The following is a 24,916-nucleotide window of genomic DNA, read 5'->3' as shown; positions in this document are numbered from 1 at the left end:
CTCAGTCTTGCCAGCATTGAGTAAAAGGCCTGTGGTTGTCCATTCAAACTCCCACAGCCTCCAAACACCGAGACAGATAGGATATCAACAGCATTGTGTAATTTGCCAGGGGCAGAGATATGTAGCTGGGTATCATCAGCATATTGATGGTACCACATGACATAGCGACAGATGATTTCACCCAATGGCTTCATATGGTAGTTATAAACATGGTTGAGAAAAATTATACAACATGATTTAAATGTATGGAAAAACAGATTACTGCATTTTCAGACAGACAACTGAGCTGGATATTTTTACCTCCTCTCCCCTGCTGATTAGTTCCTAAGGTATTCCTTTTGAATACTCATATTTATATATTAGTTGCTTACATAATTTACATTTGCATGTTAGTCCTAGTTCCTTTAATTGAGAAATGACTCATACGGAATAGGTAAATATTGGGTCTCTCCAAAATACTGCCAGTGCCTTTGTCTTTTCAGCTCGAATACATTCCCATTGGAATAATGGAAAAATAATATCTTCTCTCAAAGCATCTTGGCAATAATGTTGATTATTTACTTGTTAAGAATACATGAAACTTTTAATTGAAAATGCATTTTACTAAATTGCTAGTAGTAAGCTATTTGACAATTCCTTTTTTCTCCCCAAAATCCTTTTAATTATAAATTTACTCCTCACTGCAGAACTAAACTTACAAAATGATGCAGGTAGGCAGATAAATTTAATATGCACTTAATCATCTTCAAAGTTTTATTTTAATATAGCTCACATATTTCAATACATAAAACAATTTTAATATTCCCTAGCTAAATATGTAAATAGCTTTCTATTCACAGGCATTTCTCAAAAGATCCATCAAATTCTTCAGAGGAGTAAAGTTGTTGCTAATAAACTTTTGATCAAGGCCACAACAATATTAATATATCAATCTGTTGAAAGTCATCTGAATAACCTTAGTTTCTCTCTCTCACCCCAACCCATCTCCCAGGGTCGCTGTTGTTGTGGGGAAAATAGAAGGAGCAAGGAGGATTAAATGTGTTCACTGCCTTGAATTATTTGTAAAAATAATAAGGTGGAATATAAATAAATAATGAGCTGTGGTGATGCAGTGGTTAGAATGCAGTATTGCAAGCTAATTCTGTTGACTGCCAACTGCCGGCAGTTCGAGACACGACTCAAGGTTGACTCAGCCTTCCATCCTTCTGAGGTGGATAAAGTGAGGACCCAAATTGTTGGGGGTAATATGCTGATTCTGTAAACCGCTTAGAGAGGGCTATAAAGCAATAGCAATAGCAATAGCAGTAGACTTATATACCGCTTCATAGGCCTTTCAGGCCTCTCTAAGCGGTTTACAGAGAGTCAGCATATTGCCCCCAACAATCTGGGTCCTCATTTTACCCACCTCGGAAGGATGGAAGGCTGAGTCAACCCTGAGCCGGTGAGATTTGAACCGCTGACCTGCTGATCTAGCAGTAGCCTGCAGTGCTGCATTTAACCACTGCGCCACCTTGGCTGTGAAGCACTGTGAAGTGATATATAAATTTAAGTGCTATAGCTACTACTTTTCTTTTTTACGGCAATGTTACATTTGTAGCCAAAGTGCCTGTTCCCATGCAAAAATCTGCTGCTTCTATTATGGGTAAGTTTTTAAAGCATTCTGATTAGGTATTTAGGTGTTAAACTATAAGTCTGTATTGTAGCCCTATACACATTTATTTAAATATGTCCAGCAATAAGCAGTGGAGCTAACTTGTTATGAAAAATATTCTCAGATCTCAGTTGAACAAACTGGTAGACCAGGAAGAAGCACTGATGATGTTATCTAGTTTGGTAAACCATCAAGTTCAGAGGGTATCACAAATCAACTCACAAATTTGCAAGGATAGTAATTGTGAGGATTGGTTGCCAAGTTTTATTTATTTTAATTTATGACTTTGGGTGGCTAACAAACATCAAAAACCAGTACACATTAAAAGATAATAATGATAAGTTACCATCATCAGCGTCATACCTGCCGAATGGTCACTGTACAAGGCAATCACTAAACGAGGATTGCCTGTAGCTCCTATCAATTTTGCCTTTCACAGATAGGCAGATTATTTTAGACGCTGCATCTTTTTCTGAGTAAATGTCTGCCTTCTGTATATAGTATTTTTATTCTTTCCCATTTATTTTTTTCCTACAGCAAATACTTTACTAGTCAATTGTCATTTTAAAAACAGAAGACAATTAAACTATGACTATCATGGGGAAAGTTAATGAAAAAACCAACTAAAATTAAAAGTTAGCAGCCTTTAAAATTAACGTGAGCTAAATTGAATATTAAATATTACCACTTGCAACTGGTGAAAAAGGAAGGCAGTCACCTTAACTTAATTTATGTTTTGAAGAAAAGCATGAAACAGTGAAGAAATTACCTATTATAATTTTTTTCCATATTCATCAGACAGTTTTTAAAATGACACTTGACTAGCAAAGTATTAACAAAAGTCAGTATATCATTGCTGCTCCAAAACAGCCAGATATAACCAACATAACCAGATATTCGTAGCCAAGTGACAAATAAAAACTGTTTTTACAAAAAAACTCCCTATTGCTCGAATGGCAACAAAGCGGCATGATATATATTAAATATATGAATTCAGAATAATTAAAGTGCTTGAAAATCAGTGAATTGCCTTTGCAGGGTGTCTATATGGCAGCTTGGAGTGGGTGCTTTGTTGATCGGGCTGCATAGAGAAGACGCATGATATTTGTAAAAAATTGTAATATGTTTTTGTCCAGGAGGACAGGAAGATTAACTCAGCTGTGCATTTTTATCATAGCGAAGAAAATGATTTAAGATACATTTCTTAAAACTGCATTTGTTTCAACAAAATGGCGTGACATGAGTGATGTAATGTGAAAAGATTATTGTTATTTCAGGAGACTTAGTGCTGCTTTCAACATGTCCAGAATTTTGAAGTTATTTTTAGCACAAATTTCTACCAGCATAAATTTATGGTAGGCTTATTAACATGCAAATTAAGAATAGCTCATTTACTGCTCCGTCTTTGGGGGCCTATACATTTAGCAGCAGAAATGGCTTCTGTTTGTCCTGGGATTAGTCTTTTCTCTTACTTGCTGGCTTTTTTCCTTATACCAATGGGATGCCTTGTTGATTCCTGCAAGTGCACCAAAGAGGCTGACATGAACTAAAAATACCCTTTTTAAATGGAAATGTAATATACTAAAACATGCATTGCAAAACAGTGTGCTTGATACCAATGTGAAGAAAACAAACAACGTAGAAAAAATGTTATATCATTTTGTAATTCCATATACTATATCTTTAATGCATGGTATATTAGAAATATGTTTGCCACCTTAAGTTATTTATCAAAGTAATAATAAAGACAGAATATAAATATATAAATAAAGTAATCTAATTAAACTATTTAAAGTAAAGGAGTTTTAAATGACCTTATTTCACAGGAAAGCAAACTACCGGGTAATCCTTGACTTACAACAGTTCATTTAGTGACTGTTCAAAGTTACAACAGCACTGAAAAAAGTGACTTATGACTGTATTTCACAGTTATGACTTTTCCAGCATTCCCATGACCATGTGATCAGAATTCAGATGCTTGGCTGCTAGTTCATATTTATGACCGTTGCTGTGCCCCAGGGTCATATGATCCCCTTTTGTGACCTTCTGATAAGCGAAGTCAATGGGGAAGCCAGATTCACTTAACAACCGGGGTACTGACTGTAGTGATATCCTTAACAACTGAAGCAGGAAAGGTTGTAAAAGGGGATAAAACTCACTTAACAACAGAAATTTTGGGTTCAATTGTGGTCATATGTCAAGGACTACCTGCACAAGTCCATTTTGATAAAAAACATGTTATCCTGTATAGAATTCTAAAGTGGCTTTGTAAAAAAAACAAGCTCTTGAGAGCTTGTTTGCTCTCTGATTACTAATCTGCTAATCTGATTACACTGTATACAGTTTTAAAATATTGATTTTTTAAAGGTAAAAAGTGAGCTATTTCATTAACTAATTAACTATTTTCCAATATTGAACTCTAGTTATCTTTTCTCTGAATTCACTTTTCACAGCTTATTTTAAAAAGGCTTTACCCTGTTTATATTTTGATTTGTTCATGAAAATGGATGTAAACTTTTATCATGTGGGAGATATCTCTTTTCTTTCTGCAGTCACCTCTACTGGCACTTGGCAAAACCTTTGTTTACTAGGCCCAAGTGTATGCATTCAATAACAATATTCATACTGCCCCTATTAGCATTGACTTTTATAATCTTGTATCTACTTAGTGTATTGGATTTCAGGTCTCATAATCCATTATGGACATGTTCTTTGAAGTTAACATCTGAAGGGCTTCTGACAGGGAAGACTGTCCATATGGATGTCCATTTCCACTAAAGTTTTAGAAGGGGGCCAAGAACATAAAGCATATATAAGAATCTTGAGTACGTTCTACATACAGATACTTGTAACTGATCCAAGGAAATGTTTTAAAACAAAAAGCTACTATAGACATTTCTCCAAAGTTTTTGAAAAGGACTTGGACAAACTGGGACAAGCCCAAAGATGATCAGGGAACTGCTGTAGGAAAAAAATGAATATACCGTATATACTCGAGTATAGGCCGACCCGAATATAAGCCGAGGCACCTAATTTTACCACAAAAAACTGGAAAAGTTATTGACTCGAGTATAAGCCTAGGGTGGGAAATGCAGCAGCTACCGGTAAATTTCAAAAATAAAAATAGATACCAATAATGTTTTTGAATATTTATTTCAAAGAAAAACAGTAAACTAGCGGTGTATTCAATGAAATACTTCACTCACCTCATGATGCTGATGTCCCGCTGTGATGATGATGTCCCGTGCAGCCGCGGGAGCGATGTCCCGCCTCCTATGACACACGGCACAGTGATTCCTATCATTGGATCACTGTACCAGAGGAGGTGGGACATCGCTATGTGGCTGCTTGCCATAACAAGGAGGAGGTGGGACATTGTTGCAGAGCGGCAGGAGGGGGGGGAAGGGGAATCGTAAGACAGCCCTGCATTACATTAGAACGTGAGGAGGGGGGATGGTGCGGTGCGCGCTGCGCGGCAAACTGACACAGAGGGAGGGGAAACTCACAGGGGCACTGGGCCATTCACGAGTGTCACCCAGCGGCATGGCCCCGCCCCTTTTTCTCCTCCATTTCGGGCAAATTTTTCACTGACTCGAGTATAAGCCGAGGCGGCTTTTTTCAGCCCAAAAAGTGGGCTGAAAAACTAGGCTTATACTCGAGTATATACAGTAGTAAAAATCTCAAGAATGGAATCAATTATTAAGAGAGGTTCCTTAGTGTATTGCCAGTTTGTAAGGAACTCCATTCCACCGATTCATATAATGCCCCTTGTAGTATAAACAAGAAATAGGGCAGAAGAATTTACCTGGAAGTTACCTGTCCACTGTTGGTTCACAACTTGAACCCACTGACTTTGTTTCCACCATCTATAAAATTCCCACGTCAGTATGCCAGACGTTGCTTAAAGAAAGCTAACTGCATTATTTTATTCTTTAAATAGGATTGCAACTTTTTATACTGGCTAGTTGCAATTAAGCTATTAATATTAACCAGGCAGTTAAGAGCATATGCATTTAGTACAATTGATTATTCTTGATCCTTTTATGCTGAACACAGTGGTAAAGATTACTTGATATGAACATTCCAATTATAATGACCCTGTTTTTTTGTCCTCTCAACAATTCTGTAAATCTGTAAATATTTCCTGATCTATGAAAGGGAAAGTGATGAAGAGAGACTTTTTTTTTTAACTTTTTTTTTATCATTGACTTTATTGGCTGTATTGGCATTTAACAATAAGCCAGAATTTTGGCACCCTCTGGGTTACTGTGAAAAAGTGCTGTCTGCAAGTGGTCTTTTAATACCATTGGTAAAACAAACCAATATATTAGTAGAGACTACTGCAACAAAAGAGTTTGGCTTGCTGATCTGAAATAAAACTAAATAAAATATAGGTATTGGCAACCCGAAGTAATTATCAGAAAGCCATAACCTGTTTTAGTATACCAAGGCTGCATGTGCAATACCCATAATTTGAAAAGAGACATTCAAGAGTGATTCAGCTATTTGTTACCTAAACTGAAAAAATGAAGCTTAGCTTTGAGAATAAAATCCCTTTTTTTTAGGCCAGGCATAGAAGCAACTCCCCCCCCCCCCCCAGTCAGTAATAAGCTCTGCCATTCTTTGCTTTAACAGAACAGTGGGACTCACTTTAAAGCCTAAGGGTGAATTTTTTTGGGGGGTGGGGGAAACATCTAGGAAGAGACGGTACATGTCTCTTCCTAATGTACATGACTTCCCAGCCTGTTTTGGACATGGTAGTTAATCTATCTAGGTTTATCCGCTTATATTCACTACACAGAGTATTTTTTAATTCTACATTCAGGCCCTTCCTGGTTTACAGGAAACCAACATTGTTTCTACGTTTACAACCGTCTTTCCTTTACACAGTTTCCTTCCTGTACCTGATATGAAGTCCCAAGCCCTTGCTGCCTTTGTACAGCCAACAGTCAACATATATTTTTATTCTCTTTGGAGTCCTTTATAATGCAACAAGGTAAACAAAATGGCAAGCTGACCTTTTTCCTCCTCCCTTCACATTCCAAACTGTTTCCGCTCCCTGACATCACCTCCTTCCTCCTTGGCCAGTATCATTTAATCCATTTATTCCTATCCACCCACCCATCCACCCCCAATTCCATGATGTTTTTTTTTATGACTTTGTAAATCAGCCTAAGGTACCAAAACAAATGCTTTCTTTCCAAAGACCCCAATAATGTATGTCTGCCATTTCATTCTGGTCTAATTTAACTATTTGGTCATATAATAAAACCAGATTTCAAGCAGATTTGTCAGCCATGACCTTCGCTTTTTATGAATCCAGGCAGGCTGTCCTCTTGTTAAATTATGCATTTCGAAGTACTGCCATATTTGTGCTTTTATTAGCTTGCCCCTGTTGAAATGCTTTCTGCAGCTCCCTTCCAAAATAATCCAATGTTAAATTTTAGTTAGGATACAGGACCCAGTTATGTAAAGGTTAGGAAGGAATTGTCTGTGCCTTAACTGTTTGCTTTATTTTTTTTTGCATCTGGTTCTTTTTACAATAGGTCTGTATGCTGTTTTTAGGGGACAGAGATATATGTTGGGTGACTGTTATGTAGCCTGCATTAGGAGTTGTTAAATGATAGCTCACAGACCAGTCTGACTCCCAAAGCAATTTTCTATTGCTGCTGCTGGACTTGCCACATTTTAATTAAATTGCAAGGAAAAGATTTTCTTGTAAACACATAAGATGAGTTAACCTTTGTACTGTAGATTGGCCTGTTTGTAAATATGAGTACAGATAGTCCTCGCTTAGCAACTGCCAATTGGAACCAGCAACTCGGTCGTTAAGCAAAATAGTCACTAAAATAAAATCATGTGGTCATGACTATGCTTACATTTGTCTTTTGTTTCTTGCTACTTTCTTTTGCTTTGGTTCTTTCTCTTTGAGGACATTCTTGATATGGGCTAAATAAGCAAGGAAAATAAGAAGAAGGAGATGCTGCAAAGGTCATAAATTCAATTATTGGTCAGCTGTTAGGTTTTTGTTTTAAACTGCTATTACTTCAAACAGTTTCCTTTAAGCAGTTGCTAAGTGAGGATTACCTGTACACGTATTTTCTTCCCTGGTCTCAGCAACTAAGAGCTTGCTACTTTACAAACAGTGCAGCATCTAGTATCTTTATGCAGTTGTCAGGCATCCCAGCAAAACCCACAATTTCTGCTGTTCCTCCTTTTTGGTCTGCCCACTTGATTTGGATTTATGGTGCCTGCCTTATTGATTTTCCCACCAAGCTCCAAAGGACTTGATTTAATGTTGCTATGAAGCACTGCAGGAGAATTAAAGTGGTAGGTGATTTTCTAGAGTCAACTCTGGTAAGCCCTGCATTGGGACGGCAAATGGATAACAAAGCAGTACACAGTTATTAGAAGGCCCCATCCAAAATGCTTTCTAAGCTAGATCATGATTAACTTGCTCTGCCTAGAAGTGAACCAGGGTTGAAGCCTGGGCTCTAAATTGTTAGATCTTGGTACCTTTAACCATAAGTGTCCCAAAGGTGCGTTTTCAGGAGGCAACTGGACTTTCTTGTTTTTTTTTTTCTTTTGAAGATGTTTTGCTTCTCATCCAAGAAGCTTCTTCAGCTCTGGCAGGATAATGGGGAATGGAAGGATTTATATCACTTGCACCTACCCTTCCATTACCCACTATCCTATCAGAGCTGAAGAAGCTTCTTGGATGAGAAATGAAACATCTTCAAAAGAAAAAACTAGAAAGTCCAGTTGCCTCCTGAGAAAGCACCTTTGGGACAACAATGACCTGGATGGTTGAGAATCTCTACAGATCTTCAACCACAAGCTCTGTCCTGATTGTGTTAATCATCTATTTAAAAACAAAAGAAAGAATTCCAGTTGAGTTTGGTTATAATTTATTTATTTTATTGAATTTATATTGCAACCTGTTCGCCTATGGCAAATTATAATTATAATCATCTTAATTTTCAGCTGGCTTTGCCCACATCCATTTTATCAAGGAACTGTGATCTCATATATCTGGAATGTACCTGATTGGATAAATAAGAATGGTTGTAGGGATTTTTCCTACAATATTACCTATCTTTCCAATAACCTCATATGTCAGGAATCTGCAATATTTTCAGGATTTTTTAAAAAAATTAAACATTCAAATCTGATGTGGATATGGATCTTGCATGAGTTACATGGGATCCTGGCATGCTTGAAAATCTCATGTAATCTTTCATGAAAACAGTGAGAACTTACTTATTTTTTAAGATTTTTATTTTTTACTAACATACATAGAACATGAATCATAGGGCTGGAAGGGACCTCAGAGGTTTTGTAGTTCAATCTTCTGCTCAAGGCAGGACACATTATGCCATCCTGTACAAATGGTTGTCCAGCCTATTTTTGAAAACCTCCAGTGATGGAGCACCCATAATTCCAGGAGGCATGTTATTCCATTGATTAATTATTAATACATGTTGATTGATACATGCCATTGTAAAGTCAGCTGCCTTATAAAAGGAGAGAAAGAGAAATTGGCTAATAACTTCCTGAATTATCCATAACAGAGTCGAGGTTTAAACAGTTCATTTCTTTCACTTTGGCGTATCAAAGCACTTCAGTGATCATTGATGACTGTTAATTGCCTGATGGCCTTATTTCTTAACAATATTTGAGTTTTGAAATGGTACCAGTTAACATTTGGCTCAGTTGGTGGGCATACAGGGATGAAATCCAGCAGGTTCTGACAGGTTCTGACAGGTAGTGGAAATTTTGAGTAGTTCAGAGAACCGGCAAATGCCACCTCTGGCTGGCCCCAGAATGGAGATTTTGCAGTATCATTCCCCTGTAGTAGGGTGAGAATGGAGATTTTGCCATATCCTTCCCCTGCCATGCCCACCAAGCCACGCCCACCAAGCCACACCACGCCCACCAAGCCACGCCCACAGAACCGGTAGTAAAAAAATGAATTTCATCACTGGGAAAAACAGTTCTTAACAGGTAATAATCAACAAGTAGAAGAACTGGAAACTCCTGCTGCAATGAAGCTTTCAATATTTTGTTACCTCACTTGCAAATGTGCCAGTGCTGTATCTAAACAGAGGAGGGAAAAGTCATCATATGTCTTCTAAGCCGAAGTCCAAACTAAGCAGAGAACCTGAAGGAGGAAGCCAAAGGAGATCAGTACCTTCCAGCACTTAGTATAGCCATTTAGAGGCCCTATTAGTATCTTAGATTTCCTGCTGCCTCGCAGAGCAAGCATCAATAGCCACTTAAGGGATTGTTTTTCCTTGGCTGAGAAGCTTTTGCTCTACTGCTTTGGAAGGTAGTTCTTGCCCTGGGAGGGGCCACAGTTCAATGCCAGAGCATTGTCTGGTGAAGCTCTTAAGTATATTTCCAGCATCTTTAGTTATCAAAGACTATGGGAAGCTAAGTTGAAAAAGTAATGGTACTTCAACTGTGTGATCCAGTAGTCTAAAGTGGCATAAGGCAGCATTTGTCATCCTGTATCTATCAAGGTTGTAGCCTTTTTATGGTGCAACCAGTGTGGTCATATGGATAGAAAAGCTGACGCAGGAAATGTGGGAAATTAAATGTATAGAATCCCTGGGTGTTCATCTCAGTAGATTAAGTTCTGATTTTGCTAACCACCATCGAGTGGCTGCTGAAGTCACAAAGATAAGCAACCAACGCAAGAAAGCAGCAGTTGGAGATGGACTCCTCTGTGTCAAAATATAAATTTGATATATTTCACCAAAGGAAACCTACAGTGTGCAGTTTAATATTCCACTATATTTTTAAAAACCCAAGCCAACATAAACCCAAGAAGCCCACTTAGCTCAGCTCCTACACGCACACACAAATAGCAAAGAGTGACATCTGCCAAGACCCCTGGGAGTATTCTCTCCAAAGACCAAAATATTAATTTTATCTTTTTCCAGCTTCTGTTTTATGTTGTTACTATTATTATAATAATAACAGCAGTGTTCACTGGGTGTGGTCAAAAAGTCAATGGTGCCATTGAAGTTCCACCCATTTTTAATGTGCATATCGTGGACAGAACTTTGATCCCTCTGTCCTGTCCACTCTCTTGACTTTTCAACCGACCCGCCCGATTAATAAATAATAACAATATTGTTTGCTGAAGGCAATGGATAGCCGTTCCAACTGCTTTCCTAGTTATATCGTTTGGCCCAAAGGCCTTCTAGAAAAAAACGAGGCTAGTAGTTGGGAACTGGAGCTTTCCTTCAAAGTTTTAAAAATTGAAAAGAGAAATCGAAGAAAGGGGTTTGCATGTAGAACCAGCATGCTTATGTTTAGATTTCATCTTTGTCTTTAGACTCTTTGGTATTTAAGAGCTGGAAGTATTTGCCCATGAAGATATAAATTTAAAATTATGATTGGTACTAATACCAATCTGGATCTGGATCCTGTTGATTCCTTCTGCTCTGGAAATGCTGTTTGGTCTCTCTCTGTCATTTCCAAATTCTTCTACGTAGATGAAGGACTAGAAACTTGTATTCTTTTATTTTTTTAAAAAAAACCTCTGCATACTGTGTTCTTAATAAATGTGGGCATTTGTAGTATTTGTCTTTGAACTAATTGGCATACTCATGAAAGTGGAACTAAAATAGTAGGAAAAAAAGTAGGATAACTGCTGTGTGAAATCTTTGGTGGGAGGATGTTCTGTCTATTTATACATTGTGACAGTTTGAGTATGTAATATTATTGCAAAATTTTAGACTCTCATTCCCCAAAAGCTGCTCATTTGAAATTTGGGATCCTGAGCTGGAGGATATGTATTAATATCTGATAAGTGATTTCAGGGCCACAGTCTGGCTATGATAAAAGATGGAAGTACTGTAACTTCTTTAGAACAAGAAATCACTTTCAGTGTCTTCGTCATGAAACTGCCTTTTGAATCTTAATGAATATGAGCTGATTCTTCGATACATACTATATTCCTCCATTATGGTTTAAGGTGAATTAATTTTTTTGGCCGGTGAATCTTCGTGGGAACTGCACTTTTTTGGTCTTCTAAATTGCCCAGAAACTGGTTAAATTAAAAAAAAAAAACCATTCTGAGAGGAAGTGTAGAAGGTGGAGGCAAAGGTGGAGACGTGGTACTCCAATATCTTAATTGCAGTCAAAGAGAAATGAACAAAACTGAAGTGGCTCCCAAGGAGATATTAGAAAATGCAAGTTGAAAATGAGAATGATTTAATGTCAAATGAGACAAATGCCGAGTTGATACTCCAGTGCCTCACGCTTCCACTTGTCCTTGGCATTGAGAAAATGAGATTTTTAATATCGGAGAAACAGATTGCCATGAAGGCTCATCCATTGTAAATTTGAGCTGCCTTTTAGAGCAGCTTTTAAGCTGAGGATTGGATTGTTCATTCCATCCTACAGTTGCAGCTACAGTTGATTTTCATACTAATACAGAATTCCTCCCTCTTTTCTCCTCCACTCTTTTGCATACTATTTATGCACCAGAGAGGGAAGGAAGGCTGACTTCCTCTTTCAATCTCTGTTTCTCCCTTTCCTCCTCTCCCCCCCTCCCCCCCTTTAACAAGTTAATTTCATTAATGAATAATGCAGACAGGACAAAGGTTTGTCAGGTTTAACCTCTGCATTAGTCATACAGATTAATGATACTTGCTGTTCTGCCTGGTTAATGCTAGGAAGACAAACTAAGATTATGTTTGTCAGACTGAAGGGTTGAGGCCTTATGGTTTTGAAATGCCATGATAGGTAGGGGATATCCAAAAAACATACTGCCTGTTCTTCAGCTACTGGATTCCTTTGAAAACAAATGATACACTGAAAAAGTGACTCTTTTTCCATCGTTAAGTTTGGAAGTCACTATGAATGTTTGGACTCTGTTTTTTTGTCTTTAGACTGCTGGCAGGGATGAGTGCCCTGTCTACATTCTTAGGTCTTATATGTTTTCCCCAACTGAGATTTGATTTTCACATTTTAAAGGTGCGGTACTGTTTTTAAACCTGAGTTTGCAACTTCTTTTTCACTTATTCGAATGTTTGCAATCCCTGCATGACATGCAGCAAGATCAGCTACTCCACAAGGGAATTTACATGGTAAATATGGCAGATAATGTAGGAAACAACCTTTACAAATGTGGCTGTTGAGTCTGGTCAATATAATGGACACGTATCTTCCAATTTCCTAAATGGACAGGTTACTAAGGATGTCAGGAGTGGGTTGCTACTGGCATTACTGCCGGTTAAGCGCTCACATTTTTTTGATAATGTCATCAACTAGTTGGCCTTTGGCCTGATCTAGCAGAGATATTTGAGTTCTATGGCTTGATCAAGCTGATGGACTTTTTCTGATGTTTGTGAATTCTGTTTTTTAAAGCAAAACAAACTATTGAGCATAATCATGTTAAAGCTATTGGCATATGTGAGATCCATAATGTTGCTCTAGAAATAAAAAGAAATTCCAGCCACGAACTACTCCTCTTTTACTGGACCTTGAAAAAATTATTTCAGTATAGTCAAAGTCAAGGTAAAAAGCTGTTGTGTCTGCTTAATATCCCTTTAAATTTAGATATCTTTGCAGGATGTTTATTACAAATCTTATTCATGTTTCTTACTAACTTCTTAGGTGATCTGAAAAAATTCTCCCTCTTTTTCGCCATTTTTCTGCAAATATTGGAGAATTGTTAAAATGTACCACCATTATTTTTTCCCTCTCTAAACTTGATATGCCCAATCTTCCCATTCTTTGCTTGTGATATGTTATTCCTGCCTTATTTAATCACTCTTGTAGATTTCTCTGGAGCTTATGTTGATTTGTCATTCTAAAGCTATACATCTTTCTGAGCAACTGGTATTTTAGTTCTGTGTTTTATTCAATAATTATAGCTTTGCAACCCATCAAGTCCAAATGCATTTACGTTGTGAGACACTGTAAAAATATTTCAAAAAGACCCTCCTATCCATCAGAGTCCTGTCTATTTTAAGACAGATTCTGACTTTATAGGAGTTTGGTAGAAAATGAAATAATCATTGCTTGTTTGTTTAGATCTGTGCAGTAATATGGAAAAATAACTTTTAAGAAATTATGTAAAAATTAAATGTCTTCCTACTTATTTGTTTCAGAATGATAACAAATACTGAAGACCTCCAAGAGGCTTTCTGACCTTCCTCTCCCCATGTAAATTATGCTGAGAACCTTTCCAGTGGTGTAAGTACAACATCAACTATTTTTTCTCTGTCTGTGGCCAAAGGCTTGAGAGCCTGTAATTCTGTTAAGTTTTCAGACTACTGCTGAATTAAGGATTTCCTGTTGGCTGGCAATAATCGAAGTTCTAGTCTAATACATCAAAGGGTATCAGGTTAGGAAAGGCAGACCTAGGAAGCCACATGAGGAATATGGGTTTTATTTTTTGTGCTCTTTCATGCTGATGGTGTGGTTTGTATTTTACTTCATGAAAATTCCTCCCAAGCTTACAGAAATGTGGTCGTGTGACTGTGATTTTCATTAGCTTTATAAAGAGTATTCCTATAACATGGATGCATCCCAGCCACTGGGCCAGTAATTAAAGGTTATAAGAAAGGTTTTCCAGATAGTCTAGACTCCCTAGAGTAGCGGTGTCAAACTCAAGGCCCAGGATCCAGATTCGGCCTGCGTGTGGGCTTAGATCTGGCCCACAGGCCCACCCTGGAAACAGTAAAGAACCGGCCCACAATGCCTCTGCCAGTGAAAACAGAGCTCAGAGAGGTCGCATGTAGCCTTCACGAGCTCAGGTTTAGCTGGCAGAGGGCTGCAGGAGGCCATCATGGCCGAAAACAGAGTGTGCGAGGGCCATTGTGGCTGAAAACGGACCCATGATGAGTGACATCAAGCTGACTATGACCACCCTGGCCATGTCCACCAGCTCCCACCCCGAGGTTAAACACAACCCTGATGCCCCCCTCAATGAAATTGAGTTTGACATCCCTGCCCTAGATAGTAGTAGCTCACTTATATTTGTTGTTACATTTATACAATTTTTAAATATGAAATTTTGGAAGAGTGCTTGTTTTATGAATGACCTACATTTGTTAGTCATAAATATTTCCATTTTACAGATTGCTTAAAAGGATTTGAACTTCTACTTGAGCATTTCTACATATGCAGCATGCAATAATTGTTTTTGTGATTGGCAAACATACAGATATAAAGAATTATGATTGGATGGCTCTAAGTAATAAACATTTCATTTGTTTATAGTGCAAGGAGATTAAAAAGAAAGGGTTTTATTTGGCTCTACAGTGCTGTGTTTTCAAATATCAGCTAGGTTATAGACTGAGAAAGTAGCCATTGATCACTCTCAAAAGTTCAGTTCTTTCTTAGCCAAACTAAGTTACACATTGAAGCATGCCATAGAAATATAGCACAGTCTAGAATGTGAATTTGTTAGTCATTTTTTCCCTTGCTGTGATGAGGGGAATCTAGGAAGGATTATAATGTTTCTTGCAGAGCAAAAGCTGAGGTTACCACTAAATTGAATAGTAAGGATAGAGCATTTTGTTTTAACTGTTCAGACTTTGCCTATGAAGGTTTCATAGTGCCTGCCAGTTAAAAAAAGGAGTGCAGCATGCTGCAAGTTGCTTCTATGCTGGAAGAAGGCTCTGAAATTCAAATCTAGATGATTATAAATCCAGTTCCACAGTAGGATTCTAACCTGTTTGCTTGAAAATGCAATACACACCTGTGCAAACAAGAAAAACTGCTGATTATTTCTCCTGGCAGATCATTAAGAAATGGATAAAGCAATCAGAAACAGGAATTATTAATTTTGCCTGAATTTTTTCCTTTCTTCTTTCTTCGTAGAAAGTTACTCCAGGACAGATCATTTGATCAACTTGCCTAAACTGTCTGCCTTCCTCTACTTATTGCCCTACTAATGTACTAGACTAGGGGTGTCAAACTCACATTATCACAGTGGCATCATGTGACATATCGGGACTTTCCCCCTCCCCTTCGCTAAACTGGGCGGGGGCGAGGCCAGCATGTGTTGCATCCAGCCCATGGCTTGAGAATTTGACACCCCTGTACTAGATAATGATTTCCCACGTCCCCAGTTATTATTTATGATAGGATATTAGAATGGCAAAGGTAATATATTTTTGGCAGCAATTACTAGCCAGAGAATGAGTTTCTCCCCTGATCTTTTTAAAAGGAGGTGTTGGAGGTTATTTCTGGCAATTTCATTACCTAACTCTAATTTCACCTGTGGCGATGGTGAAACTTGATGGTTGATTGTTTCTCCATGTGAATCCAGAATATCTTGGGGACATATTGAAGATTCTTCTTCAGTGGAGTTTTGTGGCACAGAGGATCCTCATCTAGTCAAACTAAGGAAAAAGGGTTCCTGGGGTATAAAATGTCTGCAAATTACTATTTATAATCGGTCCCATTTATACACCATTCACTGCTTTGAAAAGGCATTGTGTGTGCTGTTTTAGATTTAAGACAATTTTATCCTAGGTTTCAAGTGAGTTCTCATGATTCATAGGAAGAAGAAGCAATGGATAAGTGAGCCTTAAAAAAATGTACTCCATGAAACCATTAATAATTTGCTTACCTATATTGATGCACTTTCCCTATGTCTTTCTGTCTTTCATGGATATGCATGCCATTCAAATCTCTGGGCATTTCAAGACTCTACTATGAACAACAAGAATGCATGAAGTTGAAAACTAAAAGCAGGACTTAGTCTTTTGGTTGAAGCATTACCCTTCCCAATAGATCTAAATTGTTGTGAGATTGGCCATAGAGGTTAAACCCTCATTCATGAGAATCAACTGGCATGTCACAACTTGGCAGAGATTTCGAAGTTCATTTTGTCATGAAATGAGGCTTTGGGAGATGGTTAGCTACTGCCTCGGCTCTTGAAAATCACAGGGAGATGGTTATATATGTATCAAACCAGTATTTATGAAGCATTGGGGAAAATTTTGTTTCTTTTCAAATGAGGTAAGCATTTTGTTTTTAGAAACCTCAGCATGAAGATTTTTTTTTGTAAAGGGGAAAAAATCCTATTTTGCCATTGTCAGCTTTTATAGATAAATATGATCAATGAGTGGAAGAAATACATTTTAACCAGAGGTTTGATTTTATTTAAACAGTTAAGTATTTTGTATTGATATTTTTTTAAAAAAAATAATAATGTGCCAGTGACCTCTTCTCAGATGTTTTGCTCTGTTCCACTCATTCCCAGACTGTTGTCATTGGGAATTCTGGATTCCCAACATATCTGAAAGGACTAGGTTTTTGGGGTGGGGGATGGAGGAGAAGGCTGTAGCAACACTAAGCACTTTATATTCATGTCATACTTGATGTGGATTTACATAATTGAAGAATGTCTGCACTGGACACTTTAAGTGGCTGTGCATTGCTTAAAATGAGGTATCCCATTGCATTGTAGTTAAGGCCATGATTTTGCATGATGTCTGAAGGAATCATCAAGACCCAAGACTATGAAGTTGTTTCCTGCAGCTTTGTGACTTAATCAACTATAGTTATAGCTTGAGTTTCACTTCCACAGGAGAGATGCCATATTATAACACTGCTAGTACAGAAAGTTAGTGCCCACCTCCTAGAAGAATGAAATATTTTGAGAAATATTAAAGGCAGAATATTATATTTCCCTAAAGGAGAAACATGTTTTTAAAGACAGAAAACAGTTCCCTAGCCCCAGCAGATATTTGGTGCCCATTAAGAAAGACAGGGCCAGCCTATCTACAAGACAGAAGACTCCAGCTCCGGGCTGATGGGATTAAGACATGACCCTCCAGGACCTAATAGGATTAACCCATCCAGAGCAGAGCTCACCATATGGCACAATCTCCTAAGGACATTGCATCACCCAGCAAACTTCAATCAAGCATGGTAGCTCAGACAAACATGACCCCAAGGAAACTGACAACAGCCAATGCTCTTGTCTGTGCAACATGTTCTTGCACAGGAACAGAAAAAACCTTTCTCTTTCAACTCCATGTGTTCAGCTGCACGAGGACCATTGGTGCTTGGTGGTTCTGTTCACCATTAAACCCTCTTTCCAATCAGCCTCCAGTGTCTTTCTTGGAACTGAACCAGATGGATATTTCTTCCAATGCTAGTATATCCCAAAAGTGCTTTTCAAAAGTCACCTGGATTTCCTTGGGTTTTTTCCTTCAAAACATTTCACCTCTGATCCAAGAAGTTTCTTCACTTCATTGAAGAACTAAAGCAGTTTCTCGGATGAAAAGTGAAACATTTTCAAGGGAAACCCCCCCCCCAAGAAAGTCCAATTGCCTTTTGAAAAAAGCACATTTGGGACAACTGTGGACTCAATGATTGACTATCTCCATATATATTGCTAGTATGGAAAACCAATGTAGACAAATGTATTAAATCAAGTTTTGTTTATTGAGTTAAGAATAAAAACCTCTTCCACATACTGGCACAATCCAAACTCAATGCTTATATCCCAATTCTCCATTATTTCTTGGATCTTAATTATCCTTTCAGCTCCTTCTCTAAAAACAAAACTGTAACGGCAATGAGAGAGATAATTTTTATTATAGTCACAGATCAGAGTTATAGATAAAAGCACATTAAAATAAAATTAAGTAAAACAGGATAAAATATAATTAGTGGTGGTTTCATCAATGAGCAATCAGAATCTGTCCAAATATATAAAATTTGGCTATATTCAAGGAGACTGAATCATCTGACAACATCCGTACATATAAAGGATCAGAATTTCCTAGGTATTTTATCAGGTAAGGAATTTTAAGCATCCTTAGAGTGTACAATATAACAGGACAGGAGCAGTAGTTTCAGTGGTCCTTTGAACACAGGATACATAGCGGACTTTCTTGTAACGGCCTTCCAAAATTGCTGACTATGAAATTAGTTTTCCAACATTTCCTTGAACTGCAAGCCTTCTACTTCCTATTTGATGGATATCCCAGTCTTGTCCTGGCTTCTGGGATTTTTCTCCTCCTTCTATAGCCAATCTTTATAACATCCCCCCTTCCATAACATAGTTTCTCTGAGAGGTACATTTTTCCATTCCCATTCTGCACAATCTCTAATTGGATTCTCTGTATCCCCCCCCCCCCAAAAGCAAATGTGTCCAGAACAAGATTTCAGACTGGTTGGCCTTTTTTTGTGCCCTCCCACTGGCTAGCTTGGGTAGGTGCTAGTCAGCTCAGTGAGAAGGATGGAAATGAACAGTAAGACCACTCTAGTGGCAATTCACCCCTACTGCAGATGTAAGAGAGTGAGGCCAGTACCCATGTAGAAGTGCTATGAAGGATACAAACAACTCTAAGTAATGGTGTGCCAATGATAGATTTTGAAAGCCCAAACAAAGTGAATTTTAAATCATTATTATTGCAGGAGAGCTTGGTGTGAAATCTGAAATCAACTTCTGCCTGGCAAAATAGTATCATGCAACTCAAAGCCCCAATTCCACTTAGTAGCTGAAGGACCTCAAGACAAAAGAAAGCCTCTTTCATTCTATTATTCTATTGCTATTCCATTCTTGCCTTGAGTTGTACAAGTCGTGTTGGCAAGCATTTGATTATGCTGGATTTATTTTCAGATGTCTCAGGCTGTTCTTATTAACTGTCATCGCTTTGATCGAAAGTGCACAACAGATTTCTGCATTTGTAGCATCCTGCTTTGCATGCCTAAACAGAACATTTTGGAGAGGCAGCTGGGCAGACCCGGTCTGCTTTACAGTTTTAGCCTGAATGTCGCTGGGGCTGAGCAATTGTGAGAAGAGACTGATGTCTAAACATGAAAGTGGGCTGAAGGAAGAAAAGTTAACAGGAGAGGATGTAAATATTTCCTTCGAAAAAACCCACTCCTATGGCTATTTCAAGTTTACCTGTTCCCTGCATTCCTCTGATTAAGGCTGTTGCAATGAGCCTCTGGCATAGAAATCTTCTCAGAAGGGTTAATCACCCTTGAATGAATCAAGATTAAGAAGAAACTCAACCACTTTGTTGAAAGTAAGACAGCTTCCCATAGTAGCTAAGCTGACATTTCCAGGAAGCCAACACACAGGACAGAAGAGCACTGGCAACCTCTTGCTATTGTTCTGCTATATTTTATCTACAACAACATGTACTGTACTGACTCAAATCGGTATTGAATCCCAGTGGCCACATAGATAGATTTTGTCCATGACAATTTGTCCCTAACCTCATCCTTCATTTCTTCCAAAGTTGCATCAGTCATCACTGTAACTGAGTCTATCCACCCTTCTCTTCTCTTCCTTCCACTTCCCTAACATTAAAGCCTTTTCCAGAGAGTGAGATCTTCACATAATGTGTCCAAAGTGGGATAATTTGAGCCTGGCTACTTGTGCCTTGAGTGAGAACTCTGGACTGATGTCTTCAACAATTTATTTGTTGGCTGTCCGTGGTATTCTTAGGAGTCCTCCAACACCAATGTTGAGAAGTATTAATACTCTTTCTATCCTGCTTACATAGACTGTTACTTGAAATTGTCTTGGGATTTCTTTTTAACAATGAAGAATGGGCTAGATGCTTCCACCGCCGCCATCAAAGATCAGTAAACATCATTAAAACAGTGGGATTTAATACAGTAATCCCCGAGTCTAAGATACTGTTACCACAATACAGTAAAAAACACCCAATTCAGCAAAAGCAAAAAAAAAAAAAAAAAAAAAAATCAGAGGAAAACTTATCGATATATTATTCTCGTAATATTACTTTGCCATTGTTTATTTTATTCTATTATTTTATTTCTGTTCTATTTGTACTCCTTTCTGCTTGTTTGTTTTTATTATTGTAAGCTGCGTAGAATAGCCACACATTGAAGGTGAGATAAGCAGCAAATAAATTTAACAAATAAGTCATGTAACCAATATACAGAACATCTTAAAAGTTTTAGTATTTTTAATGATAATTCACTGATCTGAATGAGGACTATCTCAGCTAGAGGGGAACCAGCTAGAAATACATTTTCAGCACATTTAGTGAGTAGTTCTCACTTCTTCTGTGGCAAATAGATGGAGCAGAACTATAATAATTGCAGTTTAAGAAACAAGTCCACCAAAATTTCTTGATAGATCAATTTGGAAAATCCCCAATCTCCATCACTGCTTTTAAAAATACATATGCGCTCTGATTTAAGAGAGACAAAAACCATTAATGCAGAAATGTGAGAAGAAATTAAGAATCCTGGTTGGTTTCTAATTATGAGAAAAACTTTTTTTCCAGAGATGGTTAAATTTGACATTTTCCTGCTCTTCTAGTTTCATAAGTGGAATGACATGTTGCAAATCTGAACTGGTCTGCTTTTCATTTATTAAATCAAAAACAAACGACCAGATCCTGTTTTTTTCTTTTTCTTTTTTAATGGGCTAATTTCTGCAAAGAAAAAAACAGTTCACCCTTCTCCCATAAGAAACAAATTAAAGTAATACAATTAAAGTAGTTGTAGCAAATTAGAAGGGCTTCAAACATTATGTAGTGATAAACTGCTAATGGGGATGCATGTCCCTTAATTAACAAGGAGCATCACATTATTCTTAAATGTCTGGTTGCAGAATTGCCTCGTAAATTGGCTTGTTAAACACAGGACACCTTTACATTAGGGATTTGCATGCAGTTTACAAGTAGAATTGCTGTGAGTTTAACTCTTCCATTAAAAAGGTAAGACATTGCTGGGAAGATTGTGGTGTGTGTTGTCTTCTATCTCCACCGTGCAATTTTCTTCTTGAATTTCTGAGTGCTTCAAAAGAGTAGGGCATCATTCAAAACTGGGATTCCTCTGTGGCTTGAAAAATGCTATTGTTGTGACAGCCTTGTTAAAAACAGTTGCACAGAATGCAGAATAAGTTCATGTCAGCACAGGTGGAAGAAGCAGCTAATTCTGTATCTGTAACACAGATACCTAGTATTTATACACATGGTCCAAAATTGTGTCTTTGGAAATGGTAATGGGTTTCTCTCCTAAAATAGTCATTTAAGAGTCAGCGATGTGTGTATACATGTGCAAAATGATATTGTTCAGAATTTAGATGACATTTTCTGATGAATCTTTAACATTCTAAGAGGAAACATGTCAAGCCACTATTAAAATTGTCAGTAACTCCAGCATCTTCATGTACTGTGTAATCCTATGCATGCTTTTGAAAAGAAGTTATTTTGGGGGGAGAGAGTGGGGGACTTAGAGTAAGTTTATTAAGGACAGCAGTCTATTATATGTTCATTTCTTTGATTTTCTACAATGGAACATTTAAGGACTATGCAAGCACATTGGCTTCAAAGATCAAAAAGTGCTTCAGGAATGCCTGCTATTTCTTAAAGCAGTTGTGTATTTTTGGAAAATATGTACTTGTTCCTTGGAGAAACAGCAGCGTCATAATCTCAAGATAGGATAGATTTTGTTTAAGTTAATTGCAAACAAATGTCCTCCTAAGTCTTACATAGCTCTAGGACATTTTTTTCCTAGCAGATATTGAGTCTGATTATCCAAAATTTGTAGCTGAGCTTTGCTGCTAGTCATTGTCAAAATTCACAAAGTTCCTGACACATTCGCTCTTTTATTTTTACCCAATTACAAAAGTAAAAAATAGCAGAATATATTACAAATCTGTGTTTGTTTATCAAATGTAATTATCACAATGATGGCAAACCTTTTTCGCCTCGGGTGCCAAAAGCATGTGCACATGCGCTATCACGCTCGCTCGCATGCCCACGCCCATAATTTTATGCCTCCCCCACACTGTGCCCCTTGTGCATGTGCACATGACACCCCCTGCTGCCCCCCGCATGTCGCATGGCTTTCTTGGAGCGTGGGAAGGATGAAAACTGCGTCCCCTGCCCCCCTGGATGCCCTTTGGAGGCCAGAAACGGACCATTTTCTGACTTCCGAAGGGCCCGGTAGGTCTGTTTTTTGCCCTTCCCAGGCTCCAGAGGCTTTCTAGGAGCCTGGGGAGGGCAAAAAACAGCCCAACGCACAAACCGGAAGTCCGTTCCTGAAAACATCCGAAAATCAAGGCCGAAAATCAGCTTGCCAGTGCGCACATGGCTCCACGAAATGGCTTGGCGTGCCACCTGTGGCATGTGTGCCATAGGTTCCCCATCATGGAATTATCATAATACTTAATTGAACAGATCACTTTCGTAAACATGATTTATAGTTCTCTGCGTGTTTTTTCCTGCTTCTGCAATATAAGCAATATAATCTGCTTTTTTTAACTAGTGCTATACCAGTTCAGATTATGTCAAGCTTCAAATTTCCATTTCACTTACTTGCACTTAATGGCAATTGCCAATAAAGGATCAATCCATTCCATACTTTCACATTTAATGTTCCATTTTCAAAATAAATGAATTAAGCCCACAACTTCAACATGATACCTGGTGAACAGCAAAGTGCCTGCCTGCCAACTCATTTCTTTGGTTGCTGACAAACTTCCTATCTGTAAAGATTGTATTTGGTGAAAGTGGGATTTTTTTAAAAAAATTCTGTCCACAAGGATAAATTTTTACTTCTAGAAGATATATTTTGAACCGTGTATAAAATAAAGAAAAAAAATGTGAAAGATCTGAATTCTGGCATTTTCATACTTTCTTTTGCCCTTTGCTAGTCTTTGTTATTTTAATTAAGTATGAGGTCATCACTTGCTTCTTCCATTACCCATTATTGGTTTTTGTTATTTGGTTATTAGTATATTGAAATAAATCACAAATTATATAGAATCCAGTTGATATGTTATTATTTAAAGTGGTGTTCACAAAAATTCTGCGGGTTTATATCAGAACATACAAATAGGATATCATTTTTATGGATTTACATAGTAGGAAATTTTGAAAAGGCTTATGTTTTCTTAGAGTGGCTTTTTGCTTTGGGAGAAGGGAGATGACACTCCTTGGTTGATTAATAAACTTTGTGTAAATATCAGATTTTCGAAGGATTGAGAAATAGATCATTTTAAAAATATTTCATCTTTTCCTATAAGAAAATTATTTGTCCCAATTTAAAAGTCCTCCAGAATTTATCACACACACACACACACACACACACACACATCATTGGGAAAAAATGAAACAGTTGTGTTTCTCCAATAAACTACAGGGAATTATTTTCACTTATGAGTACTGTAATGTATTTGTGAGGGAGTTGTGACACCTTAGGTAGAGCACTTGCCATGTAGTCTTAGACTCAGCCTCACAGTGGAAGACTACTTTTTAAGCTATATTGGCCATTAGTTATGTCCAGAAAAACGGTGTAAGATAACAAGCATCTTTGTATGAAATCAGCTCAGAAGTACTCTCCATCCTTGTTGTAATTCTTCAAATTCTTTTCTAAACACCAGTTCAATTTTAGTTGATGTAACAGACAAAACTTTCCACCCCAAACTATAAGTGCTCGCTACTGTTATAGTCATTAGGATGGATATAGATTGTCCTTTTAGAACAACAGACATGTTTGGAATTTTGAGAATTGTTGAATGTTCAAAAACTGGCTGCCATGATGCCTTTATTCACAAAATGGCTGCCTAATTACCAAACCCATTACTACAACTGTGAAGTCTTGTTCCTTCCTCCTCTTTTTGCTAATTTAGTGAGAATCTCTTTGCCACCCCAATTTCTTTTTTTCTTTTTTTTCTGGGCAGGGAAAACATATTCTCTCCAGCAACATAAGGTTGTAATCCAGCATTTTCTTCTTTTTTTTAAAGAATAGCTGAGAGGGTTGATTGGACTTAGAAATATTTTAAAATAAAAGGACAGATTAGCGTTTATTTTATATTGTATTTTTAAGTCAGGAGGCGCTAGAAGATACTAGTTGCCTATCTCTGCATTAAAAGGCTTCTCCAATCACTGCTTATAATAAAATCACTTTCTGGCAAATATCTGGAGATGGATGTAGAATTTCCAGAAACATTGTATATGAGAATATCCCCCCCTCCCACTTTTCCCCTTTGGTAGGGAAAATGAAATATGTGTAAAAATGGAATTGTATGCAATAATTAATGTTGATTTATCTTAAAGACTTACCTTAGAAACTTGTAGATGTTTTGTGTGTAACAATTGCTTTATGAAAGTATATTCAGTATATAACATTGTGTATAATAATATGTGTATTGAATGAATTGGTTTTTAATCTACAAATGGAGATACAAATTGCTGAGTTCTAAGAAATGTAGTACTTAAATTTTTCCTCTTTAGGAGAGACAGACAGGTAGCAACAACTGAATTTTGGCCATAAGAAGCTATC

At 37.5% G+C, this 24,916-nt stretch overlaps 1 protein-coding gene across 11 annotated transcripts in view; it reads left to right on the top strand.

The window, feature by feature from the left end:
* Positions 1-24,916, top strand: part of HMBOX1 (homeobox containing 1) — a 125,681-nt gene that overhangs the window by 50,098 nt on the left and 50,667 nt on the right. For 10 of the 11 annotated variants that reach the window (XM_032216221.1, XM_032216220.1, XM_032216215.1 and 7 more), the window contains one exon: positions 13,780-13,864. In XM_032216221.1, the coding sequence (XP_032072112.1) occupies positions 13,842-13,864 (23 nt within the window). In that variant the 5' untranslated portion in view covers positions 13,780-13,841. Of the gene's footprint in view, positions 1-12,566; positions 12,754-13,779; positions 13,865-24,916 lie in introns of those variants that run through there. The other variant, XM_032216219.1, reaches the window with a different exon arrangement.

This window comes from Thamnophis elegans, chromosome 4 (assembly GCF_009769535.1).
Source record: "Thamnophis elegans isolate rThaEle1 chromosome 4, rThaEle1.pri, whole genome shotgun sequence".
In the NCBI taxonomy this organism is placed as follows: Eukaryota; Metazoa; Chordata; class Lepidosauria; order Squamata; family Colubridae; genus Thamnophis; species Thamnophis elegans.
Note: the sequence above shows the minus strand (reverse complement) of the source record. Positions and strands in the feature narration are given on the sequence as shown.